The sequence below is a fragment of the Trachurus japonicus genome, chromosome 22, assembly GCF_045865225.1.
Source record: "Trachurus japonicus isolate A0001 chromosome 22, Traja_1.0".
Classification (NCBI taxonomy): Eukaryota; Metazoa; Chordata; class Actinopteri; order Carangiformes; family Carangidae; genus Trachurus; species Trachurus japonicus.
Window position 1 is genome coordinate 11,257,659 of NC_140928.1, and position 26,202 is coordinate 11,283,860.

Genomic DNA, 26,202 nt, shown 5'->3' on the forward strand with positions numbered 1-26,202 from the left:
ATTAAAACTAAATTAAAAAATAGCATATTGAATTATCAAGTTAACTTTGACAGCCCTAGTTAATGTAGACATTAATTAAACATCTTAACCAAATAATATCTACGTGAATATTGGAAAATGTACAAGAAACAGAGGAAACACACTGGTCATTTCTTTATTGGGGGATTTTTTTATTTAACAAAAATATGACAGCCAAAACAGGATGATGTTGATAAATCCATGGACGTTACCAAGAGCTAGAAAACCAAATGTTTTTGAGCCAAACCTTAATGTCAGGGCTGCTCTTCCCTTACAGTACCAAAACCCAGACAGATAACAAGCAGAATGTGTCTCCCTTCTCTTCTGATTCATACTTGATGCTGCAACCTGCACAAGCTTCAATCTTCCTTCCCTGAGAGTCACAGTGACGTTAATATTCCATGAGAAGCTGGAGATTCAATCAAACCTGCTGATTCTCTTCTTAATTTTCACACCAAACACCTGATAACCACGAGCGGAAAACGTCATTACCGCTCATTTCTGAATTAAAATCACTTCTCCTACGTGTTGTTAAGTTTAATTTGGACATCGTCTATAGCTTGAGGCGATTCTTAAAAGAAATATGACTCCTGGATCCCAACACTGTCAGAGTCATGTGTAATTTATATGTTTACAGCTTTAACATTAATTTTCCTGACTTACTTGGCTTTTTCTACGTGTCTCAAGTGAGTTTAGACAGAAATGTCAGTCAGACTCAAATTTCAAACTGAACTGTACTAAAAAGGTTTTTGTTTTAAACATAATGAATGATGAGATTTTAGTTTACCTTTCGTTTTGCATTAATTTGCCTTAAAATTAAAATGTATTAATGTCATATTGACTAATTGTCCCATGATTTTTCAGACGTTCATATGAGCTCTGTAAAGTTAGTGGAGTATGAAACCTGTTGACCAACCCAGAGGAAAGACAACTTTTAAATATGAATGTTTAATCCCAGTGCGGGAGCAGAAATCTTCCCACCAGAAACCAAAGTTAAACCAGCGGTGGGATTTTTCTCTTCACCTCCCTTTGTGCTTCGACCACAGCCAGAACCAGAATCTCAATCAGTGCAAACTCACAGTCTGACATCTATGACAGGGGACAGAAAAACTATACGGAGAAAAAAAAAAAAAAAAATAGAATTCATATTTATGATTCGCTTCACAAAATACAGTCTCACAGTCACTGCTTTGCACGCACACACACACGCACGCACATAGAAAAGCCTCCTACACCTGACCGCTACGATTCCCCTTCGTACACATTATAAAAAGAACGAAACAACATTATTTCAACTGTCGAGCTGTTTGTGGTCAGTCGGTTTCAGTCAGCAGTCCCCGAGGCGCTGGAGGAGCTTCTCTTCAGGACAGACTCTTTAAACAGAGTCCACTTTACTGCCTCATCACAGCCGCCGCAGCGTCCTCACAACTCTATGTGAGCATCTGTCACAGAGACCAAACAAGATAAAAAACTATGAGAACAGAGTCTGTGTGCAAAGTGCATGTAGATCAAGTTGATAGATCTTTATTTCTGCGTGTGATCGACCTGCATGTGTGTCTGTCGGTGTGGATTACCTGTGCTCTGCTTCTTTGTGCTGTGGTTTGCTCCGGCCTGGACCCTCGTCTGCAAACGTTTGATCTCTTGGTCGTAGTCGGTCCACTCGGCCACGATCCTCACGGCGGCCTGCAGCTTGGGCTCCTTGGTCATAGGGTTGTTACACTGAGGAAGCATGGAAAGAAACAAAGGAAATAATCAACTATGCGGTTCCTGTACTCACTGTTACTTTATTCTTGCAAATGTTTCTTTAGTATCAAACGAGTGAGTCAATCATTTCCTCACAATTGGTCTGTCTGCCCTCTAGTGGCTGTTAAGAGGCACTGCACCTGTAACAAACCAAATCACTGCTCCCTGAAAGTCTCCTGTTGTTTTTCTTTGGCATTTTATCCTGATACTGTCCCTGTCTGACATCTACACACACACACACACACACACACACACACGTATAAACTTGTGTTGTTGTTACCAGGTCTATTGTCTTGGCGCTCCTCTTGGTGCTGTCGTCACACCAGGTCTCACACCACAGCCACTCCTGAGGCAGAGACTTGATGGGCACCTGGTGGATCATGTTGTTGGGCAGATCCTGAGAAAACAATTTTTAAAAAAGTGAGACGGCGACAGAGACAAATATTATACAAACAGGACATTTTTTTAACATCATCAGGAAACTGTAGATTTGTTGTTGACAGATTTTTATGTAACACATCAACAAGATTTTGTTTTTAATGTTGTTTGCACCATTTCTGTGTTTAGTCTTCAGATTCATCTCAACAAAAAGACAAAAGATGTTAATTTGAAACTTGAATCTTTTGCCTTTTCCAACATTTAAAATGATGATATAAAGGTTCAGCGATAATGCACATGTATGGATGGGAAGGAGCATCTGTTCAACAGACACTCTCTTCTCTGCAGCATCACAATCTGCTGCCTTTATGCTTGTTGTCAGTCGTGTGGTAACACGGCAACAATAAGGGTTTGTGTACAAGGACATTAGAAAGTCCCAGATGTTGAAATCACATTGTTGTTATAAAAAAATCATAACTAGAGAGAGAAAACAATAACTCAGCAGTGTTTGTTGTGAAACGTTAGATAAATGTAGATGTTTCTCTGAGGCTGCTGTTCAACAACCATCTCTCACATCTCTAATTACAGAGCGTCTTTGAACACAACAGGGGAGAGTTTTCACTGCAGTTCCCCCTAGCAACCACGCAAAGTCACCACAACTTTGACAAAGAAATGAAGTTCTCTGTGACGGCTTAAAGAGTTTTATATAAACTGAAATGAATGCCTAGTGTTAAATTACTATAATACGTAATGAATAAGACTAATAATTATTATTCTAATAATGTCATGCTTTAGAAAAAAACAGCTGTGTCACGTACAATATGAGCTAGAACAAGCTGAAAAACCTGTCGTCTTATTTAGAGTCAGATCTCCAGAGCACCCCGACTTTAAATTTAAAGGGATAGTTCAACATTTTTCAACATTGTCGGTGCAAGCTATTTTTAGAACAGCAGAGCAGAGCCGCGAGCTGCTCAGAGCTACGCTATGGAGGCTCATGGGATTTCTTGGTTTCCCTCATCAAACTCATCAAATACACAATCCAACAACTCCAAAATGTTCTGGTGGACAAGTTGTGACCTGCACATTCACCACGCTATGAGATAATAACGGAAGGTTACGAGACAGAGTTGTTTTAGAGGCAAATTCATGCAAAACAGCTGATGCCTAAAGGTAACAAATCTACTCCTAAAACTATAGGGATTATGGCATGGGCCAATTTGCCAAAAGGAGTGCAAGCAGAAAATGTAGGGGTGCACACTGTAATTCGACTTGCAAAGCAAATATTCACATTTCACATTGTTACTGATAAATACTTTGATGATGATCCTCATGATCCTCTAAATCAGGATTTGCCTCTGGTACACTATGGTTACAGGGAGAAAGTATGGATCGATTGTTCGCTTAGCCAACGTCAAAAGTCGCCGCCATTTTAGGGGCATAATGCAACCGTTTAGGGGCAGTCTGACTCTGAAGCCCTGCACAGACCTGGTCCAGGTTGGAGAGGCTGTTTGGGTCCTGGCTGAGCCCCTGGTACTGTCCTCTGAGTCGATCTCCTGCTGCTATTTTCCTGAATTTCTTCAGGTCGACCACATACAGGGCGCTGCACAGGAGAAGAGATGGTGAAGCATGAAATATGCAGGAAAAGAGAGAGTCAAGGTGTGTGTGTCTGTTTGAGGGCGACAGACTTTTAAAGGTGTACAGAAAAGAAAACTGAATTTGAGCCCACTCTGGATCATAAAATTAATGTGATAACTCATCTTTCAGACGATGTAGGCCAAACTTTGTGCAAAATTCTATTGTTGAGTAAATCCGGGATGAAAGTGTGTATTTTTTTTTTCGCATTGGATAATGCAGGCGCACGGATTATACGTCAGCCTGTACACGATTCATCAGCCACTGATATTGGATCCGTCATCCGTCATTCAAACGTCTGAGACACGCACACACACACGGAGCTCGGGCTCGCCCCAAGCTTTGAATATCCCGCCCGCTCGATAACGACCAATCAAATTCGTTTTCCTTACTCGGGTAAACTCGTGTTGCAGCTCGTGACAACTCGGCGCGACAAACAGGACAAACGGCCATTTCTGTACACCTTTAAAGACTTGTCGACACAGTCGACTGCTACATTACGGCTGAGCTTCCACAGTGTGCGTACCTGATGTGGTATTTGCGTCCAGCGAGGTGACTCGCCCAGTAGCCAGACTTCCAGAAGCGATAACCGTCCATCTCCCTCCGGCTCTCACAGAACGGGGTGTAACCGTACGGCGCTCCCTCCAGGTCGAAGTCACGCAGCTCCTTCAGGTCAGTTCGCACAATCTGCAGGAGAGGAGGACGAGGATCACTTCAGGGCAGCGACTAGACGTTCCTCAGAGAAACTCATGAAAAATGACCCCACTTTTCTAAAGTTGAAGATGATTTTGTTTCATCCAACTATTACATCTACAATCAGAGTTCATGAAGAAATCAGATTTCAGACTGAATATTTTCACTTGTGCTGAAAAAATAAAATAAAATAAGTTTTAGATTATCGAAGAACCTGCCAATTTCTTTTCTGTTGATTAATCATTTAAACTGTAGATCAATTCTGACTGTCTGAAAGTCTCTTTTAGGATTAGATTATTGAAAAAGCTCAAAGATCTGAATTTCCATAAGATGTGCACAAAATCCTGAATTATTACTGCACTGAAACCGACTTCTTTGGAGATATCAGACTCAGCACCACTGTGCTTCAGTTTATGATACGAGGAGTAAAAGGAGCAAATATTTGAACGTTTGGATGGCGGTGTTTGACGAGCTAACCTGGTCGGCGTCCACAAACAGGATCTTGTCGACGGCGAGAGGGAACAGGACGTCCAGGAACAGGATCTTGTAGCCCCAGATGATCCTCTGCTTCTCCGTCTGCTGGTGTAACCAGCGGGGCCACTTGTACTGGACCAGCTCGTACTGGAAACCATATTTCTGAGCCATGTGGGGGATGAACTCCTGCATGAGGCCACACACAGAAACACACTGGTCTGATATGTGTACTATTCACGCTACATTAAATGGGAGCAGCTGTAAAGCAGTTTACTTTTTTTATATACACAGCGGGGAAAATAAGTATTGAACACGTCAATATTTTTCTCAGAAAATCTATTCCTAATAGAGCTATTGACATGAAATTTTCACCATATGTCGTCAACAACCCAAGTAATGCACACATACAAAGGAATCCAAACATTGATGTCCATAAATTAAGTTATGTGTAATAAAGTGAAATGACACAGGGAATAAGTATTGAACACATGAACACATGAAGAAAAGGAGGAGCAAAAAGCTATGGAAAGCCAAGAAAGCAGCTGGAGTCTGTCAGTATTTAGAAAGTCATCCTGTCCTCTATCAGTGCAAAGTAATATCAGCTGGTTTAGTCCAAATTGACGCCTATAAAAAGGTTTCTCGTCACCAAGGTGTCACACAAGAGGCGTATGGATAAAAGCAAAGAGCTTTCTCAAGACCTTCGGAAAATTATGTGGCAGAACATCCTGATGGCATCGGTTACAGACGTGTCTGAATGCACCGTTTTATCCGTTAGTGCCATTATCCGGAAATAAAAAGAACAACATTTTACCATAAACTGGCCACGACCAGGTCCTCACAAGATTTCTGACAGATTCAAAAGAAAACGAAGAAGAGTTGTCCAAGAGCTGAGGAGCCCTGACAGAGAGCTTTAGACATACCTGCAATTAGCAGGTACAGTTATAAAAACAAGCCAATGAGTAATGCATTTAACCGCCATGGCCTCTATGCATGCTCACCATTCAAGTCTATTGACGTATTCAATACTTATTTTCCCCGCTGTATATATGGCATATGAACACTCCCTTTTAAAAATGTGTAACAATGTAACAAGTCTGTCATACAAAAAGTTTGGAAATATACAAACTATGAAAAGTAATTAAACCCTCCTGTTACTTTATTTATTACTAAATGTATTTATTGGATATTGATGCTTTGTGTGACATTAAACTGTGTATTGGTTCATTTCTGGGGTTTTATCACAACAGGTTTCACATTTATCTAAACTTCTAATGACATTTTATTAAGGTTAGCATTGTTTGTTGACACTTCACAATACTTTATCTCTGTCTTAATGCTGAATGCTGCTCTGGATGGCGAACGTGCACAGAATGTAGTTTTTTTTCTTTGGCTGACTTCATGTGATGAATAGTGGATGTTATTATTGTATTACTGCTCCACCGCTTCCTGTTGCCACACGATTTATGTATCGGCCTGGACGATGCTAATTCTGTTGCCGCTGTCGTCATTGTCTTGCTGTCCCTGCGTTTGTGTTTCTGAGCCTGTCACATCCACTCAAAGGGGCTGCAGCTGAAACTGAACAGGCTGGCTACCACCGGCATATTTACAGAGATGTTGATTAATGCCTGTTCTTCTTTTAAAGACAGAGAAATGAACTGAAATGTTTTTGTTGATTGACTTTTTCTTTTTTTTTTACCAGCTAACAGAAGGCACAACTCTCTGCAGACTACATCGTTATGTTAATATTAAAAAGGAGCCTCTAGCTGATGGGCTGAGTGGGAATCTGGGTATGAAACCAAATCACTCATCAGTGTCTTCTGATATCAACGTGTGCAATTCCTAAAACAGTAATACACTGTTGTTTGAGTATCTGAAGAATAATGAGGTTTTACAACTAAAACCAGAGAGAAAACAGTAAAAAGAAAACATCAAAGATAACCAGGAATGGAACCATGAGGCAGGAAAAGCACTGAAGTCTACTCATTTATCATCAGGAGATTTTCTTCAAGCACAGCATTACAGAAAAAAAAAAAAGAGAACATTCGTGTTGCATCTTTCACCTTTATTTTCACAACTACTGTGTGAAGAACGAAAGCTAGAGCTGTCAGAGAAAATGAAGAGACGCCAGCTGATTTATCCAGTATCACCTGTGGAGACAAATAGCAAGAAAGAAAGAAAAATCCTACCTTGAAAGTCGGGGACAGGTAGTTCTTGAGGAACCAGAACTTGACGGGAGTTTTGGTGTTCTTCAGAACTGACAGCATCATAATCCTGAGGAGGGAAGAGGGATAAAACGACTGGTGACAACAGAGCTGGGAGAACAAAAGGGCTTTAAAAAAAATCAATAAAGTTTTAGGGACATATAAGAAGTGAGGATGCTAGTTTTTTAAGGATTTTGGTTGATATGACAATTTTCTTTTCTCCACCAACCTGAGGAAGCGCTCGTACAGATGCCCCGAGGCCACAGAGAAGATGTTGATCACATCGTCCTTCTCCTGCTTTGTCTCCTCCATCTTTCCTCCTCCCGTGAACCCCCTGAAAGGGCAAAAGAAAAAAATGAAACACATTATTAGATGTTGAATACATTTCCAACAAAATAAATACAAAAACATATTCTTCACATAAATCATACTGGAGTTATAAGCTTAAGGTGTTCTGCCTGGCCTCTAGTTTCAGCAAATTCAGTTTATGTGAAATACTGTTATAACTTTGAGTTATGGCTAAAACTTTTTTGCGAAGTCACTGTGACTTTGACCTTTTGCATTCAGTTTGTCCTTGAATCCAAGTGGACATTTACCTGACAACTGATATGCTGTTATTTTGGTTAATGGTTAATATTAAAATATATTAATATAATATAATAATTTATAAACCAACAACTCAAAACCAAAGACATTCAATTTACAATGTTATTAATGTAGAAACTCTGTAAATTCTCACATTTGACAAGGTCAAACCAGAGAAAATTTGACTTTTGAGACTTGGACATTTAATCAAAAACTGACCAAAATGATTGAAGATCACATTTTCGACAACGGCCTTAACCCACAAATCAAAGGAAAAGCTGCCGGTTGGTTTGAACCAACGTTGTACCTCGTCAGAGAGTTCCAGAAGCCGGTGTCATTTTCCTCCGTCCCATCACTCAGCAGCTCCTCGTTGAACTTGTCTGGTTTCTTCTGGACCTGATCAACACGCAATTTAAAAATCAGTTAGTGAAACAACCAATAGGAAAGGTTCTGGAAATGCCAGTCATCTAGTTAATCTATAAACTAAGACTGTGTCTTTTTAATCACTGCTTAGTTTTTTAGTTGAATGTTGCTTGTACATATGTGTATGTTGTGTGGGTATCATGAAACACAGTCTTATAGCCCTGATTTTATGGACCTTTCTTCTCGAAATATGATACAAATCCAATTCATAGAAATTATCTGCACAATTACACAGAAGCACAGAAACTGTGAGTGAGTGTCTGATCTGTGGCACAGAAACTAGTCTGACTGGTTCTGCCTGGAAACCATCTTAGATATCAGAGAAGTAACTACAGACTGTAAAATGTCATGAACACACTAAACAAAGACGTCAGCTGTGATTACACCACACGACACTGACACCTTGTATGACACGTTACAACATAGATATGTCAATATTTTATCTCTAATAGCTGACAAGAGATATGCATAGGCGCCATCAAATCAAGAATGTGGTAGAGAGCACTGTTAGATAAGATGACCACATAAAATATTCTATAATATTGTGACACCATTGGAGAAATATTCTGCATAAAAAACTTTTTCCATTTTCCATTTATTTGTCCCGTTATAAATATAAAATTCCCATTAACATGTGTAAATTTACCAAGGTAATTTAAGCACCTGCTGTGTATATATTCTGCATTATGTAAAAAGGCTCAGCACAGACTGGACTCTCCTTAAAATTTATGAGCTGAGAAATTGAGAAGCAGAAATGTTGCCACTCGCTCCCCATCCTGGATTTGCTTTTATTTAGTTGGGGACAAAAAATAAATCACCTAAGTATGTTGAAGGACACATTCCTATCACTGTCTCCAGGCTGCTGTGCCAGACAGTCATCACTCCATCAGAGGTGGACTGACCTTGACTTTAATGATCCTGCTCTTGAAGTTGTTCAGCACCACTATGACGTCGTCTGAGTCCGCTGGAGAGTCTGTGCCGTCGTGGCTGCAACAGAAGAGATCGAAGGGATAAGAAAAGTATTAGAGCTGAATGTTTACAACTTAAGTTTATATCCAAGCGAAGGAGCACTGACCCAATTTATAAACTAATAAGATATTTTTAAGACTGTGAGACAGCAAAACCAGTTCTCACCTGTAAATCTTGTAGATTTCATCGGAGCGTCCTTTCCTCAGCTTCAGGATGTAGGCACCAGGGTTGGCCTTAAGCTGGAAGTAACCCTACAGAGCAGAACACACAACATTTACTGTGTTTGTGACTAAACAAATAAAGGCTAAAACCAAACAAATGGTCAATAACACGCCATTTACTATCCAAGAAAGCATTAAGAAACTCTTAACAGATGAAAACGCTCAGAGTTTGAATCTTCATATATGTACCAGGTTTGCCATGACGATGGTGTCTACGATGACCGGCTCGGAGGCAGTTCCCAAGGTGAACTGGAGCCCGCGCGGAGGCTGGCCTGAGCTGACGTCAAAACAATGGCCTTCCAGCAAGAGATGCTCCAGTTCGTACTCTGCTGCCACAATATTCTCCACCTGCAAACACCAGAGATGTTAAGATACAGTAAGTCAAGTTTACCTCACTGTTAACAGAAGTTTCCATGCAAACCCAATATAAGAGAGAAATTCAGAGTCAAACAGAGTCGACCATTTCACTACTGCAGATCCTGACTGAACCCAGACACACACAGTTTCTGTACCTCCTCGAGGTAGATGTTGTCCAGGTCGTATCGGGTGTGCACAGACTCCACCATCCAGCTCTCGGGAGTGTTGAGGTTCAAGGTGAAGAGCGGAGACTGAGGCATGTCCAGAAACTTGGCCAAGGGGCCGGGAGAGAAACTACTGTCAGACTGAAACAACACCTCTGGCTCCAACACGTAACGGTAGAAACTGGAAGAAAACACAGGGGAACCACTTGTTACTCGTTTTACACGTTCAGGGGCAGGAGGAGTCTTCGAGCATTTTTACCACCATTTAATGGGTTGATTGTTATTGTTAGAATTTATTGATTTCTTTTACAAGCAAAAAAACAGACTGCTTTAAAATGTTAAGCACCACCATCAATAACTGACCATGAAAATAACACTTTTTCCAATCCCAACTCAAGCCTCACTTACCTTTTTCAGAGCTTTCACCACATCACATGTAGGTGAAGGCTCTGAAAAAGGTCTAGAAAGAAATTCTCTTTTTACAGCTGCTGAGTTCACATGTTAGATCCTACAAACCCACCGAAGTGACCACTGAGCAAATTCCACTCAACTCCAAGAAGATAATATGATTTGCTTGAAAGATGAGGGAAAGACCTTGGCCAAAATGTAAAACAATTTTTCAAAACTATATCCATGATGTCCCCACACATCCTGTGTCTCCTGCTGCAAGAGGACACTAATCACCAGTGATTATGCAACAACGTCTACAATTTTCTTTTTTTTTTTTAAATAAATAAACACAAATTTAATTCTAGATTTTCCAAAAATTACCTAAACTAATGAGCCCTAAGCTTTCAATGATGCTCAAAAAGCAGCACTGAACATTAATTGAAGCTCTAACACTGACAAGGATCAAAGCACAGTGACAACAATTACACTGAGTTATGATATTTTAAGGATTCAGTGCCTCATTTAAAATAAAAAAAGGAAACGCCCTGGCTTAATGACCAACTTCAAATGAGCAGAGAAACCTAGGTGAGATGGTGTAATGGTGGGTAGGCACACTGGTGCAATTAAGATGTATGGTATGAATGCAGGTGCTGCACGGAAACTGCTTGTGTCCTCACCTCTTGAGAGGCAATTCTGACAGTTTGGACTGGCAGTTCATGAAAACACGCAAGTTGACGTTAACCAGCTGCTTCAAAACCTGTCAGGAATAAGAAATAAGATGTTGAACAAACCAACTGCACTAAGAGACAGAAAGAAATTGCGAATCCAGACCACAAGCCATCATACCAGCAACAGAGGAGCCAGTTTCTGTGCATCCCTGGTTACTGGATCCACGACAGCAATAACATCAAAGTATACGTCTCCCTCCTTAGGACGGATCTTCACAGCACTGCAAAAGTCAGCAAATCAAGGTCCAAGTTTAGTAAAGGCAGTGTGTTTAAGGTTTCCTATATAATAATGCATACATACTATAACAATTCATGTTATATTTCCAATTCGTTTTAATGGTAAAAAATGGCACACTGGCCCTTTATATTTCTCAAAGATAGTTTTATTCAAAGTAATGGATTAACATTTTTTTAAAGAATCACCCAGAGGGGAGTCTGACTTCTAAACATTCACTGCTCAGCCTCTCCTGGGAAATAAAAGTGACCTGCATGTCTGAACTGTGTGCAAATAACTTCACCTGTAGCGGTCGTCAGCGAAGTCATATTCTACCCGGGCTTCTCCTTTGGGCTGAGAGGAGAGCAGTGCATCCACCTTCATCACAAGGTCGCTGGCCCTGAGAGAAAGAAAGTCTGCATTAACTCACAAACCTCAACACCAACTGAAAATATTACTTTGGCAGGTTCCCACAGGAGCAGAAGAAGGACTTCAGATTGCGAAGATTGTGAAATAAAATACCTGTCCTCTTCGATTCCAAACTGCTGGACTTTGCTTTTGATTCGCTCTCCAGACGTCTTGAGGATGATGCTCTCCAAAAGCAGGAAGTCATCCTGGTTAAACACCTCGTCCTCCTCCAGTGGACCTATGATCTGGAATTAAGAGATGAAAGTTTTGATTAAAAAGCGATATTAAGTGTAGGTACATATTCATCTATAAATATATACATAAATACATATTTGTTCATGGTGTCCCTGTATATTGTGGTGCAGGTTTAAAGTTCTGTCAACAATAAGAAACAAGGATGTGACTCACTCTTCCGTTGCTGATAACTGCTCTCTGTCCTTTCTTCAGTTTGAGCACGTCTCGGCAGTAGGCAGCGTGGGAGAGCAGGAAATCAAATTTGGGACCATCATATGCTTCCTTGAACAATGACACATCCATACCCTGAAGGGAAAATAGATAACTTGTAGGCAGTCGATAAAAGGGAAGATTAAGAGTAAAAATAAAGAGTCACGAGGCTCAACATGGGCAGAGAGTTTGAACAATGAGAACAGAAGGAAGCACGACCATTTTGAATCATGATCCTGTACAAAAAAGTTGTCCATCTCCCCTCACCCCCACAGCGAACTCTGCGATGTCGACGCCCTTCTGCAGGGCCGTGGCCGTCTCTTCTTTAGCCATTTTAGTGATGAAGTTCTTGGCGTTGTTGGCAGATTGCGTCTGCATGGCGGCCCAGATCGCTCGGGCGACAGAGCTCGTCCCGGCAGACGGAGCAGCCGATGGGTTGTTGATCATCCCGAGTCGGACATTGTTGCTGGTTTTCTGTTGTGTAGCAGGTGAGAGGAAACACAGCACAACAGCTTTAGCAAAATAACAACATTATCTTAATCTGGAAAGCACCTGATGATGTGTTGCCTTTTACTTTTAGATGCAATATGGCCACGATGACTACTGTTCATCTAAAGTCTTGAAGAGATGGTCGAGGATATATGGTTGTAATCAATAACACAATGTTAATAAGAATATTTCAATTCATTCAATATCAATTTACACCACATTAAGGCAATTACAAGGCAAAGTCATGTATCACATGTTTTAGTTGGCTAATCCAAATGAATAATAAATGAAGTGTAAAAACAGCAAGTTGTAGGTTTTACAGTGGGTTATGGGACGGACCATTTATTTATTTGATAATAGTTGGTAAGAAGAATCTGTTGCCTTTTAGAAATATATATTTAAGCTAATCTAGCGGGCTGTAGGACAGACCAGGTTTGAGAGCACAAGAGATTGTCTCGTCTCTTGGCAAGACAAACATTCCACACAATGTCAAACTATTACTTTAAGTGATGTTTTAGTTTTGTAAAAAAGAAAAAAAAAAGGTTTGTACCATGTGTCTGATGGCATCATAAAGAAGGTGTCGTCCTGAGGGTTTGTCAAAGTCTCCGACCACCCAGAAGGTCACAGGTCGGATGTAGCCATCATCTGACAACCACAGAGGAAGAAAGGCAGGTGGTCATGACATGTCACTGAGGCGATGCCACACAGGTGAACTTATGAGGCAAAGGAGATGAAAGAGCCACATTTGAAAAAAGAGTTTGGTAAATCAGACACGAATCTCAACGGGAAGTGAACTGGGCTGTATGATACAAAAATACTATTTTAAAAAAAGAGATGTGTATTCTTGTTATTTTCGAATCCAACGTTTGCCTCATAATAAAGACCTCTGAACTTTTGTAAGTTCCGAGCATCAAATCAAACTTTCAGCTTCTCATTCTCCATGCAGCTACAAGTGACGCATAATGACCCGTCATGCTCTCCTTCAGAAAGATGGAAAAAATTATGTTAGAACTTAACTTAGCAGTTATGAAAACACGGTTTTAGTACTTATACTCCAGACCCTAATACACAATTATCACATGCATAAATTAGTGATTTATGTCCTCTGAGAAATGCAACACAGATGGAGTGGTGGTGGTGGATTCGCAAACACATCTGAGCACTGCCAGCAATGTTGTTCACAGAAAACAGAAAAAAAGAGCAAGTGCTGAGGAGAGGGAATAACGTGGAGGAAAAGGGTGATTACCATGCCTGTTGGTGGTGGTCATCCCTGATGCAGGGACATTTTTAACACACATAAATAAGAGGAGGAAGAGGAGGAGGAGGAGGAGGAGGAGGAGGAGGAGGAGGAGAGGACAGAAGGAGAATAAATGAAGAGAGTTTAGAAGAGCTTGAAGATTAAATCATCTTCCTGGGAAATAACAAAATCCTCTTCCATTCAGCGTTCGGATTTCCTTGATCAGCTTCTTCTCTCTTACCTTTCTTAGTCATGTAGTTGATGCTGTTGGCCACAGCCGTGCTCTTCTCTTTGGTGTCCAGAGTTGAGAAGCGAGCATAATCATCCACAAAGTAGTTATCTGTATAGAGTGTAAACAGAGGAATGAAGTAGAAATCATGAATCAAGATAATATTTTTTATACTACAGATGTTTACTAGGTTTAACAGGCAAAGTAAATCTATCATCTGTCTCGGCTTATGGCACAAAAATGCCTTTCAATTGGGATTGATAGGGTACATCAGGAAGGCTTACACACTGCAGAAGGAGGTTAAGGTGAAAATAATGTTGGTCTGGAGAGTTTGTGAATAAAAACAGGAGTTAATAACAGAAATCTGAAATCTCTCTGGCCATTTTTCCCATTAATTTTGGATAAAGTCCCTAAGTTCATCTTGTCAGTTTCTAGTCTGCTGTCAAGTCTTCAAGGTGCCAGGCTTCAATGTCGGATCATTAGGTAAAAATAACTCTTGCACAACATCAGTCAGGCTTTATATTACACTACATGAATAAATAAATAAATAAATAAATACGATTTTTGAGCTCTTTTGCTCAGCACCAAAAAAACATATACTGCAGCAAAATTTGGGATACCCATTTTAGAGATTATGGATTGTTAGTGTGCTTTCATATTCTTCTAAATCCCTACTATGCACTCACTGGTATCAGACAGGTCCAGGTACGTCCTGCTGGTGGACAGAACTCTGGGGTTGATGCGGGGAACAACGTTGGCCTGGTTCATGATGAAGTCCACCACGTCGTGATCCGTGGCCAGTTCGCCCTGCGAGCAGCGTGGACACGGAGACTCAGGATGTTAAAGAACAAATAATGAACAGAGGACATTCTTCTTCACCGTTACTGCAGACCCGACAGTGATGCATCAGGTCCTTGTCTGCTTTCCTTTCATCCCCATAGTTAAAAAAAAAAAAAAAAAAAAGCAAAGCCCTCTCCAGGTTTAATCGCTCTTCTGCTGCAGCTACTAATGCTTGTGTATCGATTGAAAAGTTTTCCTCCGACAAGTTTGGATTAAACATTAAAAAGGATAAAACAAGAGTGATGACTAACACCCTGTTCAGCACTAACACTCGTATAGCAACCAAATTAAATACTGCCCACTGCGCTTTAACGCTTTCAAAAACCTTTGAAAGAACCAATTCAAAGCGCTGGCTTGTCTGAGAGCTGGAACGACATTAAAACAGTAGAGAATGACAGATGGCACGCTCACAAAGATCCTGCCTAAAAGACAATTTATTTTATTTATCACAACAGTCCTTGACAACCCTAGAGCACTTCTGCTCGTTTCCTTTCAAATTTTGAGTTTTCTTTAAATTGAACTCCATTTTGTTGTACACTGAGCAAATTACAAAACAAACCAGCACAAACGAATACTGACTGTTATCATCAGTATCTTCAAAGTCACAAATCAGTGAAAACATGACCTGTTGTACTCTTGATGAGATTAAACTTATTTCTATTGTTAAAATGGGCACAATCAGAATCTATGTACTTATAAGCACATCAAGACTAGCAAGGAAGAACTAAATCCATTGCAGCATTTATGCATAGTAAATTAAATTCTCTTCAAATGTGCATTTCTGTCTGCACAGTGATGTTTTTTTTCACTCATCTGCAGTGAAAATTGATTATGCTTTGAGGATGAATGCAAAAAAAAAAAAGCCAGAGCCATCAAATACAAGCCTCACTGAAAACAAAATCTCACTTAAGCTCACTGTCTCACAGTGACTGCTTATCAAAGCGTGTCTGAGAGTGTGTGTGTGTATGCCGACTGACCAGGTAGACAGCTCTCTGGTAGAAGGAGGTGGTCTCCAGGATCTTTTGCATGGTGACCGTCTCCATTTCATCCGGATCCAGCTGCTCTCTCTGGTAAGGTATGCCGTTGTACAGGACCACAGGCAACGGGCCAACCCCCGTCTGCTCGTAGTACGCTCGGCCGTCCTGGTAGATGAGACATAAAGAGGTATTATTTCACTTTGCATGAGTCTCAAATATAGAGCTGAGCACCTGTGTCTAAGCGGGACCTAGAGAAGCTAATCCAGGCTTATGGAGGTTAGACATTCCTAACAGTGTCAGGTAAACCCCCCAAAAGACTCAGACTGCATCTTGTCTAAAACACATCTGCCAAGAGTTCAAACAAAATCATAAAATGGGCACATAATACCTGCTCTCAGGTTTCTGCTTTGGCTCAAAGAATTGATTTTAAAATCCTATTTCGTGTCTGCAAATCACTCACGTCTGATATATTTTCAGTGTGAATCTTTAAACACACTGGGTTCAACTGAATTGTGTCTGCTGAGTTTATGGGATCGTATAAATAAAAAAAAAACCTTTGTTTTTCTATTAAACTACATCTTGTTTCAATCCAAAACTTGCATACTTGGTCACCCGCCTTGCCTATAATTATATTTGTGTATTCCTTTTCTTGAGTAATCTGCATGTGTGTGACATTTCCTTTGTAAAAATCTTTAAAAGTTTACCACAGCATAAAAACCAACAAAATCCAAATAAGTAATGTCAGCATCCAGAACGGTGACATTACATTCAGCCCTGCTCACCTTCCTGTTGCTGTCGTAGCTGGAGTCAGCTCCCAGGATGCTGCTGATCTCCACGTTGTGGAATCTCTTCTCCAGCACCTTAACCACATTCCCAACACTGAGCTTTCCACCAGTGGGCACTAGGTTGAACATCTGAAAAGAGGTGTACAAAATGTTTTAAAAGAAGCACGACCGGTCTTCACAGGTATTTCATTGGACGGCAATCAAAGGCAATCTGTGCTTGTCAAAGGTTAACTCACCGAGATGACAGCTTCAAAAGCGTTCTGACTGTTCACTTCATCACTGATGTAGTTGTAGGCACGGACCAGGGCCACACCTGCGTCCTGCATGCCATCTACGTCATCTTCCTCTGACACCACAAACACCAACCCGATCCTGAAACCCGAGCAGAAAGCAAATGCATTCCAATCCAACCTCTGATATGTATATTTGGGTGCTAAAATGCAGAGTGTGTGGTGTCTGCTTCATCGGTATTCTAACAAACTGACCATCCCAAGATACCACATGCGGGGAGGTATCAAAGGTCTACTAAAGCTGCCTGACAAAACTACTAAATCAAAATACATTTTAACTGCACATCCCTACAGAGTACAACTCCAGCTTTTCCTTTCTCGGTTTTGCTTCAACTGTGAAGCAATAAAAACCGTTACGTTGCTTTTAATGTGATATGAGAATATGAAACAAGTTTACAGTTCACCACTTCCCTGATGACACAAACACCAACCTGAGTGGGATGTTGTTAGCATAAAACATCTCTGCAACGCTCAGCAGCTCAGCAGCGCTCTCCTGAGTTGGGTCCAGAATGATCACCTGCATTGCACACAAACACAAAAACACATCCGCTGGTATTTTCACACAAAAAATTAAGACCCATTTTGAATCAGCAGGTGTTGATTGCTCAGGCAAAGATGTACCAGATTGTGAAAGTTCTTGCGGATCTGTCTGATGACTCCGGGGAAGGTTGGTCTGAGCAGCTCCTGCACGTTGTAGGGCCATGAGCTGTACCTGTGGTCTGTCTCCAAGTTATTGATCCACTAAGAAAGAAAAACACACAAAAGGGAGTTCAAATGAAACGTCATCCTCAGCCCAAGAACAGATTGGTGACAACAAGAAACTACATTTGACTGTCGTAGCTAGGAAACTAAGGCCACAGCTTACAATTACTTTCAGTTATGTTTCCATTGTTGTGCTTCTTTTCGTATCGTTTCAAGGCCTCAAATTCACATCTTCAAAAAATGTTTGCTTTGTCCAGCTGACAGTCAATTACCGTCCAGGGAGTTATTGTCATATTTCTTTGATGAAAATAGTTAAGTCTGGTTTTTTTGTTGACTGACAAATCAATAAATCACACACAACAGAAAAACACTACAAAATATGTTTTGCAAGTTTGCAAACACAGTCTCCTACGACCTCATCCCTGATCAAATTTGTTCACTTAACAACCTCACTGTTTTTAAAACAACTTGTCAGCTAAAGTTTTACAATACAAATTGAAAAATTTCTCATTTCCTGTCAAAGTGTCTTATCTCTTGGGAGAAGATTTAGCTGTGGGCAATTTCTTACACTGATGGCAGGATTGCGGATGTCGACGGCGTAGTCAGAGTCGGACGGCTGGACGTTGAGCTTCAGGATGTCATGGATGTAGGGCGTCTCGATGTGGAGGGAGCGCAGCCCCTCCATCACCCTGGCTTCACTGCGCAGCACCTCAAAAACACTGCAAGTACGAAGTGACAGAGGTTAGGTTTAGTCAGAAACAGATCTAACATTTAATCAATTATTAAAATAGTTGCTGATAGATTTCATGTCAATTAACTTATCATGACAGCTACAGGCTGATTATAAAAGTTTAATTACATAGGTTGACACTGACTGATGCAATGAAAATGCATTATTTCTCTATTGGAAATAGAAAAAAAATCTTGCTCCGCTTTGGACCAGAATGATATAATAATGTAGGACTGTGACTGCATGTGTGTACCTGAAGATGTCTTGTGTGTCCAGATCTATGTGAAGCCCATTAAGGAACAGGGCCGAGTCCCCAGGCTGCAGGCCCAGAGTCCCTTTGAAAAACTACAGAGAGAAAGAGAGAGAAAGAGAAACATCGACATGACTAACTGTCCTGTTCAAATCAAACCCTGTAACTCCGTGTTTCAAGCAGATCACCGCACTGTGCTGCATGAAACGTCAAAGGCGGCCATTGCATAGTCAATTAAATTGTAAAACTAGAGGCAACAGTCAGCAAAAAGCCATAACGAGGCACGTCGACAGCTCCAAACAAGCACTGACAGCTCTGTTTAAAGTCAGTCTGTTTAGAGCAATCAAACCCCACACTAAACAAATCTAATTATTAGAGAAAGGGTGTGTGAATGTGTGTCTGTGTGTCTGTGTGTGTATGGCTGTGAGAAGCTGTGTGTGTTTGTGTGTCTACACAGGCAAAAGGAAAGCTCAAAGTCGTTCTGGCGCAGTCAAATCTCATTACAGAAAGACAAAGACATCAGATTAATCATACTCCAGACACTGCAATTACAACGAGACATGATTAACACAAATATTGTTCATCCCACTTAAACTGTGTCTGTGTGTGTGTGTGAGAGAAAGAGAGAAAGAGAGAGAGAGAGAGAGAGCAAGTGCATGTGTCCAAACTACTTCAATCAATAATCCTTTCTCGCTGCAGGATTCAGTGCGCCTGCCGAATGAATCACCGATTCAGTAATTAGGACGTTTGCTGCTCACCCCCACCACCCACCAAAAACTCCTGTCTGCACACCAAGATAATGTGAGCACAGCTTGAGGAGGAAGGGAGAGGGAGAGCGACAGGAGGGAGGGAGGGAGGGGGAGTGAAAAACATTTGACAAGAAAAAGGGGTGATTACCTATTCCATTAGCGGGGCAAAGCCAAACACATTGTCAGGAACTGAATGCTTTTCAAGTCAGATGTTGTTTACAATTTATCACATAATAAAAGGTGAGAGGAAACGAAATAAAAACAGGAAGGGCAGTCCTCATTTTGAGATATTTCCCAAAAGACAAAGGCGAACAGGCTGAGGGGCTGTGGCTGTGGCTGTATGCAATAATGCTATCTGTTTTTCTTTATTTTCTCACCCTTATTGGATTAGATTGGTAAACAGCTAAACTAAATTACCCCGCACCACTCAACAACACAGTCAGCAGGAAGGCAAAACGGGGGAATTACACAGGATGAGGAGGTCAAGTAGCTGTGATGAGGGGGAGATCTGTGCTATTTTGAGACCAAATTATGGATATTTACTCACACCAGTGTGTAAGTTTCTTGAACATAAGGTAAAAAAATGCTTCATTTCCTTAAAAAACACACAAAACTGAATGATCCCTAACATTTGCATTGACCAACTCAAAAACAAGAACAAAAGCAAAAGACAGAAACAGGGGGTCCTGGTAATTTTAGGTATTTAGGATGCCAACACCCCCTGTCTGAGTCCAGCTGGCGACCTTTACTGCATCCCATTCCCTTCCCTTCCTCTCTCTCTCCTCTTTTTCACTCAGCTCTCCAATATCATTATGTAATAAGAGCATAAAAAACAATTGTGTATTGATCTTTAATCACAGACAAACACTGCACTCCAATTTCCTACCTTCCATCATGTCATAGAACAACATGGGGATCACTGATTAGATCTTACAGGATAAGCCTGGCAAATCCCATTAAAAAGGATAAAACCAATCACGTATTGATCCTGCTAATAAGTATTGTCCGTGCAGCCACAGTCAAATGTAGCTCACAGAACTTTCACTGTGCCACATAAATAATAAATACTTATGTTTAATAAAACAAAGACAAATAAGCCACACCGTTGTACTGGTGACATATCATTTCATCATGAACATGAGCACTGTTGTGTATTTGGAATCACATTCACAATGTCACTGTGCTGCAAATGCTTGCGAGAACATCTAATGTCTATTAATTCCCCTACAAATACACTCTTCTCCCAGTATAAGCAATGCTTTCTAAAAACAGAGTCCAATTACTTTACAAAATAATTGTCATTATCTTTTCATTGACAAGAAAACCACAGCATAAGGTCTTGTGTTAGGGAAAGAAGAGTGAAAGAAGATAAAGGGGATAGATAAATAGGACGACTAAGTGATGAATGAGCAAACAAACATGTACCTTCTGATTCTCTCCGATCTCTCTACGGATCTCAGAGTTGACCACAGTTTTAGTGATGGACCTGTGAAGGGAAAAAGGCAGACCCAACTGTAAAACTGCACACTCGTCAATATCTGTGTAAACCCCAAACTTGTTACAGTAGCTACTTTTTTTGCTTGTGTGTTTATTCTTTACCTGGCTTTGGTAGGGAAGTTCTGACTGAGGTCTTTCATAACATTGAGGGCATCAACAGCGGGAGCGGCAAGAATGCGAGCTGCTGTCTGGAAACTCAGATCTATAAAAGAAATCGTGGGAAGACGGGGAGGTAGGTAAAGAGGGCAAAAAAGGGAAAGAGATGAGTGCAGTGCACAAAAGCAAGGAGGAGGAGAGGAAACACACAAGAGGGTACAGAGACAGAGAGCATGAAGAGAGAAAGTTTCAACAAAACAAGAAGCAGTGTGAGCATTTCTCAGCCTGTACTGTGAATAAACTCAGTGAATACATGTTGAGAGGCTCATGTTTCTGAAGCATGAAGTTTACAAGGAATAAGGAACATCAGGTTCTTAAACAGCCAAATGTTACTGTAAACCATTACCGTGAACTCAACAACTTTCATTCAGCAGAACCGAGTCCACAGCTATGTTAGCAGCTCTATGAGGCTGTAGGTTGGTGCTTAACGCATCAGCATTTTTACACAGGGACCATTGTTAACATCTTGCTGTTATGCACATACAGTATGTCTGACACATTCACCATCTTAGTTTAATGTGTCGACATGCTAACATTTTCTAAAATATTTTCCCAAGTACATTCATTTTTGGCCATGAACTTAAAGGGACGTCTCCTCAGAGGCCATAGGTAGTTTTCTTGACGCGACTGGATGGTGGCGATGACGACGAATGCTTAAAGCAGATATCAGTGGAATGTTTTTGTTAATATAAGTCCTAAATAGTCCTATTTTCCGTCAGCAATCACTTACATGAAGTATTTCAGCCTAAACACGAGTCTCTCCGTCACTCTGCTCTACTGTAACCCGAGGAGAACATTTTCCTTGTGGGATACAAGTGTTATCCAATGAGGAGAGAGAACGGCATGAAGGGCTGTGTGTGCAGCCAAGGGATGCGCGTGAATGTGGTGACGTAGCACGAGGACCAATTGATGCCTGACAAGGGCGGGGGCTGCTAACTCATGGTGCGTTCAAGGAAACTCGTACTTTGTGTTTTTCCTTCCTGTGAAGTCATACCAGTTCGATCTCGTACGAGTTCACGGGTCGGAAGTTACGAGTGGCCGTTATAGGGAACTTTCACAGACAACAGGACGGTAAAAACACGAGCTACGGGTTACCTGGAACGCTACCAAGTCGTAGTTGTGACTTGAAGCTGTAACTTACGGTTTCAAAAGCCTGCCTTGAACACAGCATTAGCCGAAACGGCCGTGCCGATGATATCTGCTTTAAACAATGACATGATAGAATATATGTCCTCTGATGAACAGTACTTGTATTGCCTTAATATAGGCTGGCTGGCAGGCTGGCCTCAACAGTGACTTTCTATCTCAAAGTGGTATTAGTAAAAAAAGGAAATTGCTTTCCACCATTGTAGACAGCCCTTAGTGAGTAAAGGAAGGATGAAGAAGAAACTCTACATGTTTCTTCTCAACTTTTAGAAACAGCTTTTAGCATCAGCGGATATTACCAAAGTGATTATAATTCATCTTGTGGGAGACATGAATGTCTGTATCAAAAAATTATTTAAAACCATCCAAATGTTGTTGAGAAAAAACATAAAATGTGAACCTGCTGGCAGCAATAGAGGAAAGGTCTGAAGATCACTAAAGTCATTAGGATTTGGCCTCGGGGCACAGTGGATATCTGTACAGAATTTCATGGCAACCCATGTGACTGTCCATGGCGCTGCATCTACAGATCAACAGATAGACGGTGCCATCCCTCGAGCCGTGTTGCTAGCATGGCTGAAAAACGGTCATCTGTAAAGCTAATTAACAAATTAATTAGAAAGTAATTTCATGTTAACATGCTTGTCTTCACATCTGAGGCATTAATTAAAACTATCTTAAAGCATTCAAGGCAGGATTAAGAATATAGTCAAGAAAAGCTTTACATACAAGAGTGTATAACAACACTGTATAAGAGCACACAGGGCTTTTTTGTGCGAAGACGGGAAAAGTATTCTGAGGATTATTTCAATGCAGTGAGCATCTCTGTAATGGTGTTGTAGCCTGTGTGATTATTAGCCCCTGGAGGTCCCCCTCTCTTTATAAACAGGCTGAGCTAATGAGCCCCGGTGGGGCAGAAGATAAAGACAGACGCCCACATGACAGTCTGACAGTCGAGCTCAGCCGAATCTCTCATCCCCTCACATCCTTTATTCAGCACAATCAAAGCAGCCTCACGCTTGCATCCTGACCGCATCCAGTGACAGAAATGAGGCTCTTTATGAATATCTGACAAAACACATATACATCAGGAATGGAAACAACCAGCTTGAGATGTGTGTCTGAGGTAAGAAAAATGAATTAAAGCACATACAATTAAATCTGTGACTCATCAAATGATGTAACCCTAATCAATAATTCTTTATGTTACAGGAGAGAGTGCTCTCATATCTTGAAGATAGTATTACTCAGATGCATCAAGAGGACACTGATCGATCACAGCCATTGATTACAGAATCAGACGTATAAATTTTCCATGGCAAGTTTGATTAACCGATGGAATGATCTTGCTGTTAACGGAATAAGAAGCCAATATTAATTTCTTCTTATTTATTCATGATCAATGAAAGGTAAAAATAAATCAAGCAAAGAATGCAAAGTCTCTCACTGGAATTAGTTAATTTTGAAAGTGTTCAGTGCATCAAGCGTGACTCGGAGGGTCATTAAAAGAAAATGTTTTAATCCCAGTTCACAAACAATACTCTCATTCACAAAGTTTGGTTTATTTGGTCGGGATCAAGGAGAAAATGTAATAAACAAACCTGTAAATATGACATTATATATTGATTGAAAATCACTAATTTCACAGTTTGGATGACGTCACCATCAGTCATCGTAAGTGGACAGTAATGGACCCATGAGGTAAAATGGAAGTGCTGACTGGCAGAATATCTGCAGCATTTTACTGCAGTTTGTTTATTTCCGGCGATGGTTACAAAGTTCTCAAAGAGAAATAAATCATTAAGGAAATTAATACTTGAAACTGCATCTGGAACAAAAACAGTCACTGTGTACTGTAAAATATTACCACAGGGATAGTTAATGTGCGGTCATGTTTCACTCCTTCTAACAGTGGGACTGCATAAATAAACAAAGTAGGACAGAATCTCCATACACTTCTGTTTTTCGCTCTTAAATAAATGTGAATTATGTTCATAGAGATTGCTTTTGAAACTGTTAATCACCAGATGGATTAAAAATAACATGAAGATCCACATTGCATACTGATTATCTGGACCAAGACGTGTCTTTTCAAATGGTTTTTGGTTTGATTGACACCTTCATAAAGGATCTCAGTGGACTAACCATCATTTGAACAGAATCTAACCGGTAAGCAGTGAAAGCATGTGGTTGCATTTAAAGTATTTAAGGCAAATTTTGCCTGACGAGATAATGTATTTGCTCTAAATCATTACTTATTATCTTTAGGTCATGCTGCTTGTGAAACCACATGTCTATGAAATTGTAAGGACAGAAAGGTCTTAGGGTCAAGAGACAATTGATTACATTTTGATGAGGATGAGAAACTGGGAATTTTGCCACTGGATAATTATCTTTTGTTAGCTGTTGCTACGAAACGAACGGGCAGAGAGCTCAGTCTGAGTCCCGAGGGAATATTTACAGGATCATAAAATCGATCCCCTTAAAATTTAAGTGATGGAAAAAATGCCTGCAGGTGTTAACTGTAAGCAGAGCGAGTATTTAGCTTTGGCGCATGCTCTGAGGGCCTCACAGTTTATTTTTGTTAGCTTGCCATGACCTTGGCTGCATAAGTTTAACATATTTGCTTTACTATGCTGTCAGCAGTCTGTAGTAACTTCTAATTGATGTAATACGAGTATGCATAAACAGATACTTCCTGTATGGAGTGTTTTTATCAACAGTTCCAACCATGTTACGGTAGGAAACAGGAGATCAGAAACAAATGGTGGAAAGACGAGAATGAAATCTGGAAGGAGACCCACCTTGCATTTGCCAGACTTTCAGCGGAGCCATTTCATTGGTGCTTTCAACTAAATGTTTCCTCAACTCTTTGAGCTGTTCCTTTAACTCCGGGTAGAGCATCCTGTCAAGAAAAAGACAGAAAGAGAGAGTTTTCGTGTTTATACTAAACACTTAAATGGCAAATCGCTCATTAAGAGAGAGAAGACAGATTCAAAGACGGATTTGTTTATTTTCAGGTTAGTTTTTATCAGCGATAAAAGTGATATAGTCTGGGCTTTGAGAAGAAACTGGAGAGGGAAAAAAAAGAAACAAAAATCCTGGCTAGTGTGAGCGTGGCGCAGTTCCTGGAGCTAATCCAAGCTTTGAATTTTTATCATGGCCTGACACGGAGCCACTCACTTGAGTTTGCCAAAAAGGAATCCCTGGACCTCGTCCATGGGATCATTCTCTCCGATCACTGTAGCGTTCACCTCCGCCCCTGAAACCACAATCAATTAACTCGTTATTCACATCAGGACTCCTCTGGGGTTACACAAACGTGGGCTTGTGTGTATCGACAGTGTGTGCTCTCGTGTGTGTGTGTGCATACCTTGGACTTGTGTGTCGTCCTTTGCCTTGTACTCCTGGCTTTTGATGGCCAGCTCCACTCCGTACCCAGACAGATAGACTTTCTTCCCACTTGGTTTCTGGAGGCAAAGCAAACATAAAAAGATTGAAGGAAGTCACCCTCATCCCTGTTATGATGGTGCTGTATCCTTGTCTTGACACAGCACTTGAGGAAACAGACTAAGTAAGCAGCAGAAATGATTGTCCAAGTAGCTTTAATTGTTGTTAGCTTTTTTTGTATTCATATTCGTCTCTGTTAAAAAAAAACAAATCTACAAACATGAGTACATGCCGACTACACCGACAGCTTTAAAGTGCAGACAACCAGCTGCTGCTAGCTGCGTGCTGAAGACACTAACTGTCCCCTGATTGGCCCCTGAGCTTTGAAGTAAAACAAAAAATCGTTAAATGTTACAGCCACTTCAGTGCCCAGGATTTCATGCTTAACGGACAGATGGTGGGAATAATTTAGCATAATTGCAGGGAAAAAATGATAAATTGGAGAAGCACTTTTCATCCCAGGTGTAAACGGGGAGCCCAATTAAACTGTAGAGTTTTTAAGATAAGGATAAGTGAAAACACAAGTGCTTTTAAATCATCATCTCGCCTCATGTTCACACAGAGGTAAATACAGTATACTCACATCTGGGGGCTACTCAGTATAACTACATCCATCTATTGAGGACAACACCG

The 26,202-nt window shown here is 40.7% G+C and overlaps 1 protein-coding gene across 1 annotated transcript in view; it reads right to left on the reverse strand.

Moving 5' to 3' along the window:
• Positions 1–149: 149 nt before the first annotated feature.
• Positions 150–26,202, reverse strand: part of uggt1 (UDP-glucose glycoprotein glucosyltransferase 1) — a 30,528-nt gene continuing 4,475 nt past the window's right edge. Inside the window, exons 7-40 of the mRNA XM_085767058.1 lie at positions 25,493–25,589; positions 25,303–25,381; positions 24,924–25,024; positions 20,920–21,019; positions 20,746–20,806; positions 18,575–18,666; positions 18,160–18,310; positions 17,511–17,630; positions 17,321–17,406; positions 16,836–16,971; positions 16,597–16,728; positions 15,815–15,979; positions 14,684–14,804; positions 14,010–14,108; positions 13,082–13,176; positions 12,310–12,516; positions 12,007–12,138; positions 11,713–11,843; positions 11,495–11,590; positions 11,095–11,197; positions 10,926–11,005; positions 9,850–10,039; positions 9,527–9,685; positions 9,282–9,367; positions 9,050–9,134; positions 8,032–8,120; positions 7,369–7,473; positions 7,125–7,209; positions 4,942–5,124; positions 4,298–4,458; positions 3,625–3,739; positions 2,042–2,158; positions 1,593–1,737; positions 150–1,460 (exon numbers count right to left, since the gene is read on the reverse strand). Of these exons, the coding sequence (XP_085623184.1) occupies positions 1,441–1,460; positions 1,593–1,737; positions 2,042–2,158; positions 3,625–3,739; positions 4,298–4,458; positions 4,942–5,124; positions 7,125–7,209; positions 7,369–7,473; positions 8,032–8,120; positions 9,050–9,134; positions 9,282–9,367; positions 9,527–9,685; positions 9,850–10,039; positions 10,926–11,005; positions 11,095–11,197; positions 11,495–11,590; positions 11,713–11,843; positions 12,007–12,138; positions 12,310–12,516; positions 13,082–13,176; positions 14,010–14,108; positions 14,684–14,804; positions 15,815–15,979; positions 16,597–16,728; positions 16,836–16,971; positions 17,321–17,406; positions 17,511–17,630; positions 18,160–18,310; positions 18,575–18,666; positions 20,746–20,806; positions 20,920–21,019; positions 24,924–25,024; positions 25,303–25,381; positions 25,493–25,589 (3,924 nt within the window). The 3' untranslated portion in view covers positions 150–1,440. The remainder of the gene's footprint in view (positions 1,461–1,592; positions 1,738–2,041; positions 2,159–3,624; positions 3,740–4,297; positions 4,459–4,941; positions 5,125–7,124; positions 7,210–7,368; positions 7,474–8,031; positions 8,121–9,049; positions 9,135–9,281; positions 9,368–9,526; positions 9,686–9,849; positions 10,040–10,925; positions 11,006–11,094; positions 11,198–11,494; positions 11,591–11,712; positions 11,844–12,006; positions 12,139–12,309; positions 12,517–13,081; positions 13,177–14,009; positions 14,109–14,683; positions 14,805–15,814; positions 15,980–16,596; positions 16,729–16,835; positions 16,972–17,320; positions 17,407–17,510; positions 17,631–18,159; positions 18,311–18,574; positions 18,667–20,745; positions 20,807–20,919; positions 21,020–24,923; positions 25,025–25,302; positions 25,382–25,492; positions 25,590–26,202) is intronic.